General features: G+C 41.5%; 1 protein-coding gene across 1 annotated transcript; it reads left to right on the forward strand.

The window, feature by feature from the left end:
• Positions 1 to 1,539: 1,539 nt before the first annotated feature.
• On the forward strand, positions 1,540 to 6,369 carry LOC308678245 (dolichyl-diphosphooligosaccharide--protein glycosyltransferase subunit DAD1-like). Its single transcript, XM_081345309.1, has 3 exons — positions 1,540 to 1,844; positions 3,961 to 4,099; positions 5,907 to 6,369. The coding sequence occupies exons 1-2, from the start codon at positions 1,601 to 1,603 to the stop codon at positions 4,089 to 4,091; spliced, it is 375 nt and encodes a 124-aa protein (XP_081201435.1). The 5' UTR covers positions 1,540 to 1,600; the 3' UTR covers positions 4,092 to 4,099; positions 5,907 to 6,369.
• Positions 6,370 to 14,893: the final 8,524 nt, after the last annotated feature.

Here is a 14,893-nt window from a genome sequence, read left to right on the forward strand (position 1 = left end):
ATATTCTTTATATTCCCTATTGCCGTTGCAAATTTATCTCCCACCTTTTTGCTCCTTGGCTTAGTAATCAGGCTGTTACAACCTGTCTGAAGTGCCTAAAGTGCGTGCATTATTCCCCCGCCTCTAGTTACATCTCCCATTCCTCAAATTCTCTTGCCCCCTGCCCTTATTTGAAATTACCTTTTATGGCTATTAGTTCCTAGGGCAGGGGGTCTTCAAACCTGGCCCTTTTATGACTTGTGGACTTCAACTCCCAGAATTCCTCAGCCAGTATGCCTGGAGGAATTCTGGAAGTTGAAGTCCAAGAGTCATAAAAGAGCCCAGGTTACCTACCCCTGGGCTCGATCTTTACGTGTGCGCGAGAGGCAGGCTTAGTGTCGATGGGAGATTCTCAAGTTAGCCAGGTCATGTTTGTCCCTAGGTGCTTTTTTTTTTCCAGGAGACAACTGGACTTTTTTTTCCCTTTGAAGACGTTTCGCTTCTCATCTAAATTAAGCTGACTTTGTAATAATGCCGCTTGGGGTGTGTGTGAAAGCCCTAATAAGCAGGCATATACATAGAATGAAGGCTACTGCTAAGCTTGTAAGCCGCCCTGAGTCTTCGGAGAAGGGCGGGATATAAATGGAATTAAAATAAAATAAATAAATAAATTTTTAATTTATTTTATTGGGGCTGTTAATTTAATTCTTTTTAACTTTTGTATGGCTGTATTTGGTTCACATGGTGTGGTAGGATGGAGGGTTTGTTGTCACTGTGTGTTGGGGGGAGAGAGCAGGGGGGGGAGGCTCAGCTAATCTCAATGTACACATGTTGTACTTTGACAATAAAGGTTTATTATTATTATTATTATTATTATTATTATTATTATTATTATTATTATTATTATTATTATTATTATTTTATTGTTGTTAGCCGCCCTAAGTCCTTCGGGAGATAGGGCGGCATATAAGTCCCCAAAATAATATAAATAAATAAGAAGCTTCTTCAGTTCTGGGGACAACCATGAGCTGGATGACTTGAGAATCTCCATAAACATTTAGCGATGCATTTTTGGGATGAACACCCATGAGAATTTCCGTAAACGTGTAGTTAATGCTACTTCATGCTTTTATAAAGTATATTGCCAATAGTTTTTTTTAAAAAAAATATTTTTACACATATTTTTACACTATAACTTCTGGAGGAATTGATTCCCTCCCACCCTTTTAGTTGGAGATTAAAGTCTCCAAATGCACGAAAATGTTGCTTTTTAACTTCTTTTAAAGCACGCACCGAGCATAATTTCATTCATTCATTGCTGCTCCAGGGACAGAACCAAGAGCGCACGCGCAATGATGACTGTACCACGCATGCGTAGAAAGCGATTCCTAGCCAACGCCGTTTCTCGGCTCAACAGACTATGCCAACGCATGCGTCAACGGTCAAAGGTTGACGTATTACGCACGCGCACCAGTCTTGCCCACACTGTGTTGACGTTAGGAAGAGCCGCGGCTTCTATGCTACGCATGCGCGTGTCTCAAAGCGACCCCTCCCCCGGAAGTTTTAGCTCGCTTCCGGCCACTCAAGCAAACGAAATCTGGGCATCGTATTTGCCGTCGCTATGTCTGGTTCGGCTTCTGGGTCGTCCGGCTCCGGGTCGAGCTCGGTGACCTCTGTGGTGCGGCGCTTCCTGGCCGAGTACAGCAGCGGGACGCCGAGCCGCCTGAAGGTGCTGGACGCCTATCTGCTCTACGTCATGCTAACGGGGGCCTTACAGTTCGGCTACTGCCTCGGCGTCGGCACCTTCCCCTTCAACTCCTTCCTCTCGGGCTTCATCTCGGCCGTAGGAAGCTTCATCCTGGGCGGTGAGGCGCTTTCTAGCCCTCTCGGGGAGGGCCGCTGTGTTTTGCGCAGGCGCGGCTGTCCCCATGGCGACCCTTTGAGCTCTGACGTTGCCATAGTAACTGCGAACCCCTCGCCTCGCCCTACATTGGGGCCTTGGGGGCTGGTATCTTTATGTCGCCGTGGCAACCTCCAAAAGGAGGCTGCATGAGGGGGCGGGATTTTGTGGTTGCCATGGCAATAGCAGGAGCTGTATTTGGGAACCTCGAGATATTTTAATTTGAAATATGAATACATACAAAGACTTCAAAATACTTGGGAGTGCAGGTAGTCCTCGACTTAAGACCGCAATTAGCCCAAAATTTGCTGTTGCTAAACAAGACGTTTGTTAAGTGAGCTGTGTCCCCATTTATGTGACCTTTCTTGCCGCAATTGTTAAGTGAATCATTTTTTGTCATTAAGCGAATCTAGCTTCCCCCATTGATTTTTGCTTATTGGGACCTGGCTCGGTTACAAATGGTGATCGCATGACCACGGGACTCTACAAATGTCATAAATATATGCCAGTTGCCAAGCACCTGAATTTTGATCGGGTCGTGATAAGGATGCTGCAACAGTTGTGTGAAAATCCACTCCCAAATCATTTTTTGTAACTTTGAATCAATGATTGTAAGTCGAGGGCAACCTGCACGGTGTGATTACATTTGTATCATGATATGACATAAAGTCCTTATTAGATTGGTTACTGTATCTTTCTTGCAGATTGCATTGGCTTTAGCATTGCATTCTTGCAATGCTAAAGCCAATTTAAGGTTATGAATGAGAAATGATACCGTTTCTCTTTTTTTTTTATTGAAAAGTTTTACAATACATTTTTTTAAAAAAAGACAAAACCCCTCCCAACCCCCTCCCCTCTCCCCAACCCTCCCCAACACCTCCCTCCCTTCCCCCTCCCCCCTCCCCGACTTCCCAGAGCTCAATACAGGGTATAAAAATACAAGCAATCATAGTCTACCTTATGCAAAAAACAATAAAATATTAAATCTATCACACTTTAACTCTTATAAAATAACTACAAGCAATTTAAATATCACATCAATACTTATTCAAATGCTAGATGAAACTTTTTAGTCCCATATTTATTCTGAATATAATCAATCCATCTTCTCCACTCCACAATATATCTCTGCTGCGACTGGTCTTTCAAGTACGCTGAGATCTTTGCCATTTCCGCCAGATTGGAAACTTTTAAAGTCCATTCTTCTATAGTCGGCAGTTCTTCCTTCTTCGAATATTGCGCTACTAAAAGTCTCGCTGCCGTAATTAAGTTCAACATCAGCTTGCTCGGGGGTCGCATTTCTCATTCATTCTGTGGGATTCGTTGTCTAGTTTAAAGAATCAATCCCCAGCCAAAACTTCCAAGAGAAAACAGTGGTAATTTATTTGTACTACTTTGCAAAGAGGGTGTATCACGTAAATGCAAGTGCAGTGGACACAACTTAAATCATTAATATTCTTTATATTCCCTATTGCCATTGCAAATTTATCTCCCACCTTTTTGCTCATTGGCTTACTAGTCAGGCTGTTACAACCTGTCTAAAATGCCTAAAGTGCATACATTATTCCCCGCCTCTAGTTACATCTCCCATTCCTCAAATTCTCTTGCCCCCTGCCCTTATTTGAAATTACCTTTTATGGCTATTAGTTCCTAGGACAGGGGTCTTCAAACCTGGCCCTTTTATGACTTGTGGACTTCAACTCACAGAATTCCTCAGCCAGTATGCCTGGAGGAATTCTGGGAGTTGAAGTCCACAAGTCATAAAAGGGCCAGGTTTGAAGACCCCTGCCCTAGGGGTTATCTCTGGAGTAACTATCATATCAGCAAATTCTGGTTAAGACCGGTTTTTTAGCATAGCAAGGCCTCCGATCCTAGCTCCTACCTACAGTTTCCAAACTTCGGCCAAGCTCATAAGATTAGAAATATATACAATGTATTTTCTTCACAGGCTAGCATGTCTTCTTACAGATTTTGTAAAAACAATAGGTTCTTTTTCTTACAATTCCTCTTGTGATATTTTTCCTCCAGTGTTCCATTAAAACAGCGTGTTTTTCCTCCCTTTTTTTTTTCTTCTTCTTTAGTTTGCTTGAGGATTCAAATCAACCCACAGAACAAGGGAGAATTTCAAGGAATCTCACCAGAACGGGCCTTTGCAGACTTTCTCTTTGCTAGTACAATCCTACATCTCGTGGTCGTCAATTTTGTAGGCTGATGAAGGAGGTCTGTACACCTTTTTGGCATGGGGGGGGGATAATTTTCAGAAGAAAATAAGAGGCTACAAAAATGTTTTAGGAGGCAATTTTGTGAAATGTCCCTTTTGGGGTAGCAAATCGTTGCTCTCTTAAAAGTGGGAAACCTGCCGCACAGAGTAACCTGGAAGTGTTTTGAATGGAGAGCAACTGCCACCAGTTCTCTACTTCCCACCCACCCCTCAAATAAACAACCCATCTCATGTTTGAACTGGCAGTTTTGTGCTGAAGGAAGGACATTTCGCAAAAATGTCATGCTTAGATCAGTTCCAGCTGAAAATTTTGTAGGAGACACTGTTAATTTTTTTTAAATTTTTATTTTAATTCCATTTATATCCCGCCCTTCTCCGAAGACTCAGGGCGGCTTACAAGCTTAGCAGTAGCCTTCATCCTATGTATATGCCTGCTTATTAGGGCTTTCACACACACCCCAAGCGGCATTATTACAAAGTCAGCTTAATTGCCCCCAACAATCTGGGTCCTCATTTTACCTACCTCAGAAGGATGGAAGGCTGAGTCAACCTTGAGTAGGAGACACTGTTAATAGCATTTCATATGCTCTTTAATTATCAGTAGCTTTTTAAAATGAGATTTCAGATGCTGGGTGGTCATGGTGGAGTCAAGACCACCAACAACACATGTTTTTCTGTGCCCCATATTTTAGTGTTCATGTTATTTTTAAATGGTGTATTTTAGTTGAAGTATTCTCTGTACCACAGACACCATGCAGAATAATACTCTTTAAACACTTTCCATATATTTTGTCTTTTATCACATTCCCTGGGAGCCTATTAGTCCTCCCCCAAATTTAGATCTGCATGCTGATACTAGAAGTTCTAAAATCATCCAGTTGGAAGCTACCCTCCAAACAAGGGGCTGTCACCACAGGCAATGGCTACATGAAACATTGATCTCAGCTTCATTGGCAGAGAATGTTGTTTAGTGCTTCTCAACCTTAGCAAATTTAAGTTGTGTGGATTTCAACATTTCCCCATGACTGACTATGGAATTCTGAGACTTGAAGTTCATATATCTTATCAGGGCTGAGAAACAATGTTGGCATGTCGCAAATAACCTTGTACCTGTGTGCCAGTTGGCTTGGGCCCACAGTAGGGGATCAGCAGAATGAAGGTAGTTGATTGAGTAATAACAGATATGTCACATGTTTGGATTGTCAGTTACTGTTTTCTGAGATGGATGGATAGACAGGCAGACATTTTTATTTACCAAGGTTATATGCTACCCATCTCAGCAGAGCAATGATAGATAGATAGATAGATAGATAGATAGATAGATAGATAGATAGATAGATAGATAGATAGATAGATAGATAGATAGATCTCTAATAAGATTGATGCTGGCTATAATATTAGTACATGTAATTAGCACACAGAGATTGTGATTAAGTTTGCTCCTCTTAATTTGTCTTAATCTGTTACTTATCCTCAAGCAAATAATGCATCTGACCTTATGTGGGACATACTATGAGTTCGTGCCTTGTGTGGCATTTCCAAACTAAAGTCCAGCACATTGAATTGATGGTGTCAGTCACTGCTTTCATATAAAGCGTGGAATTTGAGGTTGATGGCTGTGAGTGGCAAGCTCCAAAATTTTCTATGTGTAGTCTAGAGATAAGGAGAGTGGATACATTGCATGACCATGAGCCTAGGAAGATTAATATGTGGTTGAATTTGCAACACATGCACAGAAGTAGTGTTGCTACAGCAAACAATATACCCACTCTTTAAAAGCAATTGTACCTTCATTTTCTCTTGTAGACTGTCCTGGAGTTCTCCTTTTTGCTGAAGACTGGCCCTTATTGGACAACATCCCAGACTCCAGTTTGGAGGATCAAAATGATTGAAGGAATTGGCTGTTGCCTTTTATGTCTCAATAAATTCACTTTTGTTACTTCTTCTCTTATGTGTTTGGATCTCAACAAAGTTAGAAAAACCACGTCAGTGTTGGCAGGATTTGAATGGACGACGCTACTGTATCTTCAGATTTATTAAGGATATTTCATATAGTTGCCTGGGTGCCTTCACTCTGCAGCCAACAATGTGGATTTATTTTTCCCCCAATCTATTGTATGCTTTGTACCAGTTGCCTAGACCTTGGACATGGTTCTCAAAACAATGTTAACAATGCTAACATTTCATCACTTTCTCTTTTATTTTGCTGCCATCTGATGTTTGTTTCGAACAACTACATTGTCAAACTTCTTTCTTCTTGATTACATTACATGGGACTAAATAATTGCTAAGTTATTCAGTTGTATCAAGACTAGCACAGTTTCTCTAAGTTTGCAGAAAGCAACACAGCTCTACTTTTGCTCATAGTCTTAAAATGCATTTAGCCTTGACATCTTTGTGCAAAGCTAAGTATTTTAAAAATGCAGCCAAATCTCACATCTAGGGAACTTCAGGCTATTTTAAATTTCTAGGAGGTTGTATAATAGTCTTTATAAGAATGGACTATGTGTGCTGCCAAGTCATGTTAAAATAACTCTTCTCTGACGTATTGCAAGCTTTCAATCTGAGATTTATCAGATTTCGAGAAGCCTTTTTTGACAGACTCGCGGTATCTTAAGATATCCATATATTTGCACCACCTCACATATTCACATCCATCACTAGGCTGCGAAATATGTGACCTGATCGTGGTTTCCACTCAGATATTGTTTTTGTGTGAAACCAGAGGCCTTTAGGCGTGAATTAAGGGACACTCTAAATCAGACATGTCAAACATGCGACGTCACGTGACATCACACAGCGTATCAGGACTGTTTTGCCATTGTGTGACGCGTCCGGCGCGTGGACCGGCGGTTTGACACCCCTGGTCTAAATTATACAAAAAGACAGGTCCCATTTGCTTTTAAGTTGCCCAGTGTAGTCGGTGATCAGGAATGATGGGAGTTAGCCTTCTGCTACGTAGTCTCAAGTAATGTAATTTTTACTTTGAAAACAAAAGAATCATATTTTAATGTTTGTTCCTGCCTGGATGTTTTGAAAGGGTATGTATCAAGTGTTTCTCAACTTTGGTACCTTGAAAATGTGTGGACGTTAACTTTTGGCTGGGGAATTCTGGGAGTTGAAGTCCACACATCTTCAGGCTGCCAAGATTAAAAAAAAACACTGGTGCGTATAGAACAGGGGTCTTCAAACTTGGCCGTTTTATGACTTGTTGACTTCAGCTCCCAGAATTCTTCAGCCAGGCACACTGGCTGAGGAATTCTGGGTGTTGAAGTCCACAAGTCATAGAAGCGCCAAGTTGGAAGACCCCTGATATAGAAGTAGATTCATATGGTAACACATCTCCATGCCATTCCTAGATGTGCCAGTTTAGCATTTTTAGGTATCTCTTAAGACGTGATGGCTCAGTGGGTTAGGACACTGAGCTTGTCAATCAGAAGATCAGCAGTTTGGTGGGTCGAATCCCAAGTGCCACGTAACGGAGTGAGCACCTGTTACTCGTCCCAGCTTCTGCCAACCTAGCAGTTCGAAAGCACGTAAAAATGCAAGCAGAAAAATAGGGACCACTATGGTGGGAAGGTAACAGCGTTCCATGCGCCTTTGGCGTCTAGTCATGCCAGCCACATGACCACGGAGACGTCCTCGGACAAGTGCTGACTCTTCAGCTTTGAAACGGAGATGAGCACCGGCCCCTAGAGTTGGAAACGACTAGCATGCATGTGCGGGGGAACCTTTACCTTTACCTTTAAAAATAGAGGATTTTAATCTTTCTAGAATGAGAAACTATCAGTCTCCTAGCGTTGCTGAATTGCAACTCCATTGCTTTGCTTGTGCTTGGCAGTGAATAATACCTGGAAGAAAGGACAGCCAGAGGTGGCTTAATTTACATTCCACTAATTGAGAACAAATGGATGGAAATTTCAGGACCCTGCTTGTAATTTGAGCATATCCTATTCCAGGTCAAACCTTAACCTGATCCTCAGAGGCTTTCCAGAAGTTGCAGAAAAGGCAGAGTTTATTCATTAAATTTATATTTATTTTATTTTTTTTATTTTAATTCCATTTATATCCCGCCCTTCTCCGAAGACTCAGGGCGGCTTACAAGCTTAGCAGTAGCCTTCATTCTATGTATATGCCTGCTTATTAGGGCTTTCACACACACACCCAAGCGGCATTATTACAAAGTCAGCTTAATTGCCCCCAACAATATATGCCACCCCTATCCCCCTAGGCATGGCATGGCCACAGTTAATTGATTTTTCAGTTTAAGTGATAAACCCAGGTTCTTAAGCTGTAGTTACAGGATTCAGATAGTATGTTAAGCTCCAGTATGCTTAACGGTGTCAAGAATTTTGTGCAGTGTATGTGAAATGGCTGTAGGAGTCTGGCCTGCTAATGTTATATTGACCACTACAAGGTCCTACCTTCCATAAAGCCACCCAGATGTTTTTTTTCCCTTAAGTTCTTAACACCGTCAAATGCTTTTCACTCCAACGACATGTTTTGGGATCTTCCCCCAGAAATCGTTGGATCCTTGCTAACCTGAGCAAGAAAAAAAACAAACCAGAAATAAAATTAATCGGCTGATTTTTGCAAACTAGATCCTCCTCAAAGCGGTGCACAAGGTCTTTGCCCCACTTTTTTTGTTGTTGTTGTTGTTGTTCTACGTTGCCCACAAATGGAACAACCACGAAGTTATTCTTAGTCTTTGCAGGTCTTTTTTACTAGTGGTATACTTAGCTGCACCTCTCCCCTTTTGCACCTGTGCATCTAGCAGTGTTGTGGTTTTCCATCTTGACTCAAAAGGATCTCAACGTGAGGTGTAACGTTCTCCCCATTCCGGTTTTCCGCCCGAGCTGTGCCACGTGCCGGCTCTTTGTTCAATTTTGCAAAACAACTTTTTTTCTAGAGGAAGCGGTCTCTGCGGGAAGAGCTTCAAAAGATGGGCCAGATCAACTTCGCCGCTCCTGACGTCATGGAAGACTCAGGTAAGGTTGGTTTTGACCCATTTTGAGACCTGCCCCTTTTTTCCATTTCCTGCTTTTGTTTCTTTCCTTTTGCTTAGCTAGCTGGGCCAGGAGTAAACTGCAGGGAAGATATTTTTAAAACTTAAAATGTAAACTGTGGCCGAGATGAAGGTTGAAATAACACCTGGAGGATGTTAAAAATAGTCCCTCAAATTTAAAATATCAGAAAAATGCTTTTGTTTTACTTTGAACAGTAAAACCTAACCCAATTACCCCAGGTTTATTCAATGGAAGTTCTTCTCTTAATTCCTGTTACTAAGAGCAAATCCAGCTGCCTTCAGAGACAAGTTTTAAACTCATCCTAATGCATGCTTTAAATTAAGTAATTGGAGAAGATTGCTTTAAGGCATGCTTTAATTAGATAATTAGAGAAGATTAGGTATTGGCACGTTAGCACGGATTCGCACCAGGATTTTATTTATTTATTTATTTATTTGTTTTTATAAACCGCCCTTCTCCCGAGGGACTCGGGGCGGTGTACAGAGTAAGGTAGGTATACAGATTGAAACAATACTGAAAAACAATAGTCAAAACAAACTGGGACCCCAATTAGAGCTATCAGGCCAGGCCGGACTGCTGGAACAGGTAAGTTTTTAAGTCGCGCCGGAAGGTGCGGAGGTCGGGGGCCATCCGGATTTCAGTTGGCAAGCTGTTCCAGAGGGCTGGTGCACCCACTGAGAATGCCCTCCCCCTGGGGGCCACCAGCCGACATTCCTTGAGTGGTGGCACCCTGAGGAGGCCCTCTCTGTGGGAGCGCACAGGGCGGTGGGGTGTTGACATTGGCAGAAGGTGCTCCCGTAGGTAGTCCGGACCCATGCCATGTAGGGCTTTGTATGTCATTGTTAGCACCTTGAATTTCACTCGGAAGGCAACCGGAAGCCAGTGCAGCGCACGGAGGTGTGATATGGGAGTATCGGGAGGCCCCCAAAAGTGTCCGTGCCGCTGCACTTTGCACCAGTTGAAGCTTCCGAGTGGATCTCAAGGGCAGCCCCATGTAGAGAGCGTTACAGTAGTCTAGGCGAGAGGTCACAAGGGCATGGGTGACTATACGTAAGGCATCCAGGTCCAGATAAGGTCGTAGTTGGCGCACCAGTCGAACCCGGGAGAAGGCCCCCTTGGTCACAGCTCCTATGTGATCTTCCAGGGATAGCTGTTGCTGTAATCTTTTAACTGGTTGAATTTTATAGTTTTTAAAATGATTTTATTTTTATTTTTTTATTTTTTTTTAATTTGATTGGGAAGTACCCAGAGTTGGTTGAAAGATGGGCAGCTATCTCACTGTTTTAAACAATTAATTATTTAAATTTAAAGTTATCCATTGTGCTATCTGGAAAAAAACGAAGGATCGTTTTTGTAAGGGAAGTAATGCCGTCTTTGAAACAACTGTTGTGAGATGATTTCTATTTTTTTAGCACCCGGAAACGAGACAGTTCAAACTGGGAATCTTTTTGCCCTTGAAATGTTGCTGGGTCCAGCTCCTCTTTTTTAACACGCCCTAATAAAAACTCCACAAAATTGTATGTCTGTTGACTTTTTAAAATCCATCAACCTGAATGCGTATTTCTGAGAAATTGCCTGTGTTCTCTGCTCCCAAACAAAGGGAAACCTTTTGAAGACAACGAAGTCCATATTCTCGGTAGAGAAGGCCGCTAGTTTGGAAGAGGAGTCCAAGAGGCCATCTGTGTTAAAAATGAACAGTCCTCTGTTAACAGAGGGGGAAGGATACAACATCACCTATCTCCTATTTACAACACAGTCCTTTCAGCACTTCCAAGAAGGCTCCACACCCATTTGCACAATTCAGGTGACCCTGAGGGCACTGATAAACCTCCAAGTGGCCTCAACGACTCTCAGAGGGAGTGCTAATGACCAAAAATGACTGCAAGGAACATAAATCCTTCCTTTCTCCATCATTCATTCAGAAGCTTCTTGGATGACAAGTGAAACAAACGTCTTCAAGGAAAAAACAAAGAAAGTCCAGTTGCCTTTAGAAAAAGCGCCTTTGAGACCATGTCCCCTAAGTCATCTGGGGTGGTACCATCCAGGATTTTTAATATGCCTATTATTAACGGCTGCTGGAACTGTACAATTATCCAAATAGAGGCAGAATATAAATGAATGCCCGAATGAATGCTTTTTTTTTATTGCACAGTTGTGAGAGTAACGAATGACAATATACTATCATAGTATTATTGGCTCTGCATAACTCTTAAAAAAATCAGACATTGGCCCAATATCAAATAATACATTGACTTTTTAGAGTGTTTGTAATTATGTTATAGGTGGGTTAAAGTGTATTATGTGTTTGGTTATTTATATAGTTGATCAATGTTAGTTAGATTATGATTACGATATATTTGTAACCCTGTAATCAGCTTTGGGAAGTGGGGGAGGGGAGGGGGGTTTAGGGGGGGTTGGGGATGGGATAATATTGTAACTTTTATAAAACTTTTCAATAAAAAATATATATTAACTTTAACAAATGGCTGTCCAATATCTGACTAAAGACACCCAGTTATGTGAATTTCACCAACCCCGCAGATCCATTTCTTCCATTCTTAAACAGTTCCACCCAGATTTATCTTGCAGTGTATGATTTCTCTTCTGATGGTTTTCAATCTAAATTATTTCACTTTTCATAATATTTCCCATTTTCATAAAAAGAGGCAGCTAGGATCCCTCCCAGTATGTCAGATGAGCTATAACTCATTCGGAATAAAATGGAGTTATTGTTTCCCATGATTTTTTCCCATGACTCTGGAAGGCCACAGATTCTCATTTCTCATAAGAAACACACTGTAGATGAGTGTTTCCCTACAATGGGCGATTTAATATTCCTTAAGGAAAGAATAATTATAAAGTTATATACGGTACACTAAAAGAGTTGAGAAATAAGACACATTTAACTCTGTGGGTCTTACAAAAAATAAAAAGTAAAGAAGATAGCTTTGTCAAATCAGCCTTTCTCAATTCACTGTCTTCTCAATATGGGAGAATTCAACCAGCATAATTCCTAGCTAATTTGGAGAACCAGTTTGGTCTAGTGGTGAAGGCCCCAGGCTAGAAAGCAAGAGACCTTGAATTTAAGTCCTGCCTTAGCCATGAAAGCCAACTGGGTGGCCTTGAGCCAACCTCCTAAGAGACTTGTGACTTCTAGTCCCACTTAGGCATGAAAGTCAGCTAGGTGACTTTGGACCAACCACTAGAAAACTGAAAGTTCAAGTCTTGCCTTAGCCATGAAAGCTTCTTGGGTGACCTTGGACCAATCAATAGGAAACTTGAGTTCTAGTCCTGCCTTAGCCATGAAAACCAGCCAGGTGACTTTGGGCTGATCACCAGGAGACTTGAGTTCTTGTCCTACCTTAGGCATAAAAGTCAGCTGAGTGACTTTGGACCAGTGACTCTCTCTCAGCCCAATCCACCTCACAGGGCTGTTGTTGTGGGGAAATGGAAGGTGTGTTGGATATTTTTGCCGCCTTGAGTTATTTGTAAAAATAACAAAGGGGGGATAAAAATGAAATGAAACAAAAGTTCCTCCAAATCCTATTTAGCAACAGATTTAGATTCAACTGATTTAAAGACTTAAGTTGAAGACACTTCCTTAGATGTAAAAGACTAGATAGCAAACTCACTTCCTGCTATGCTCAGCTTGAATACGGTGGTTTGTTCTGGGAAAATGAAACTATAATTATGTTTGTTTTCTGCTTATACTGAAACTTCTCTGTAGTCATCAATGGATTTTTATATGATTCAGACCTGAGTAGATTTTCTAGAATCTCTCCCACCTATTTAATCTGGTTTAATTCCAAGATTGCAAAACTAACACAAGAAGTCAAGTCACAAAGGGTTTTTAGAAGTGAATTTAAAAATCCTGGTTGATCAAAACTGCTGTGATAGTTGTTTTAGTATCAAGTAATGCAACTTTTAAATCTTTGGAGTCAGATGCAGTAATGTAGCTTCATTGGTGACTAAACCCAATTGATTAGGTGTTGGGAGTTTGGAATTATTGTTATTTTTTAAAGGAACTTCTGGCTGAGATACTTCTAGCACTTTTTGTTCAAATATATATAATTCTATGACAGCACCGTGAACAATTGATACTGATTTTGCTCATTGGTCCAAATGATAGAACAGGATTGACTTTTCTCAGATTCTGAGATCCTGTTCTGGGCCTTTGCTGTTGTTTTAACCCCAGAATACCTTTAAGTGTTAGCATTACAAAAATTGCCTTTGTAACTTTGACCTCTTTTCAGATGTTCAAAAACACATGAACTTTATTTTTTTAAGAAAAAATGATGGTGAACTCAATAAGATCAGAAGGCCAACATTTATTATCCAGCATGTAATTCTTGTAAAAGCAAAACCAGTGCTTAGATGCACAGATGAAAAGCTGAAATAAAATTCTATGGCACGCAAAAGCTCTAAGAAGCTTACCCTAAGAAGTTTATACTTTTAAAAGTGGGAGTTCTAATATTCTGGCTTTGCTTTCAAGGAAGAACATCAATACGAAGACAATATAAGTAGGTTGGCACACAGGAACATAAAGACTGGACTCTCTCATTTAAATAAGGTAAACCACATTATGGAATATTATAGACTTATAATATATTATTACTAATTAATCAGTGACTTGTGTCCAGGCGTTGTGGGTGCCCCAACATTGGAGGTTTTTAAGAAGAGATTGGACAGCCACTTGTCTGAAATGGTAGGGTGTCCTGCTTGAGCAGGGGGTTGGACTAGAAGACCTCCAAGGTCCCATCCAACTCTGCTATTTTGTTATCTTTGTAAGCCATTCTGAGTTTATTTGTTTTTGATGAAGGGGGAAGAAGTAACAATGATCATTTTGCCGAGCATTCTCATTGAGAAGCTGACTGACTTGAAATTCTCCCCCACCATCTGCGATTGGATTCAAGACTTTCTTAGGGACTGGTTACAAACAGTGAGGGTCAGGTCTGCTTTGTCCACCCCCCTGAAGCTTTGCACCGGCTCGCCACAGGGCTGCGTGCTTAGCCCCTACCTGTACTCTTTATACACATATGTCTGTGTATCATCTGACCCATCCACTGTGATAATTAAGTTTGCAGATGATACGACTGTGGTGAGTCTTATTACAGGTGGGGATGAGACAGCATACAGGGCGGAGGTACAAAAACTATCCATATGGTGTAGTAACAACAACTTGCACCTGAACATCGGCAAGACAAAAGAGATGGTGCTAGACTTCCGGAGAAAAAAGGAGGAACCTGCCCCACTTTACATCAGGGAGGACTGTGTGGAGAGAGTTTCTCCTTTAAATTTCTGGGAGTCTACCTCTGCGAAGATCTGACCTGGAAAGTTAATACAACCCAGGTGGCTAGAAAGGCCCAACAGAGGCTTCACTTTCTCAGGGTCTTGCGAAAGAACAGGGTAGAACAATGGCTAATGACCCTCTTTTACCGGTCTACTATAGAGAGCGTCCTCTCGTATGGTATTGTGGTTTGGTATGCTGGTCTGACAGCCGCGGATAGGAAAGTATTACAGAGGGTAGTGAGCACAGCACAAGACATTGTGGGCTGTTCCCTGACACCACTGGATGACATCGCCAGGGCTCGTTGCCTTGGAAGAGTGAGGAAGATTCTCAGGGATGACTCACACCCTGGACGGTATCTCTTTACTCTCCTACCATCCGGTAGGAGATATAGGAGTATAGCCAGCTGCACCAACAGGCTGAAAAACAGCTTTTATCCATGGGCTGTTAGGCTTTTGAATGGGAAATAATTTTATAAA

Source organism: Vipera berus (genome assembly GCF_964194415.1).
Source record: "Vipera berus genome assembly, chromosome: Z".
In the NCBI taxonomy this organism is placed as follows: domain Eukaryota; kingdom Metazoa; phylum Chordata; class Lepidosauria; order Squamata; family Viperidae; genus Vipera; species Vipera berus.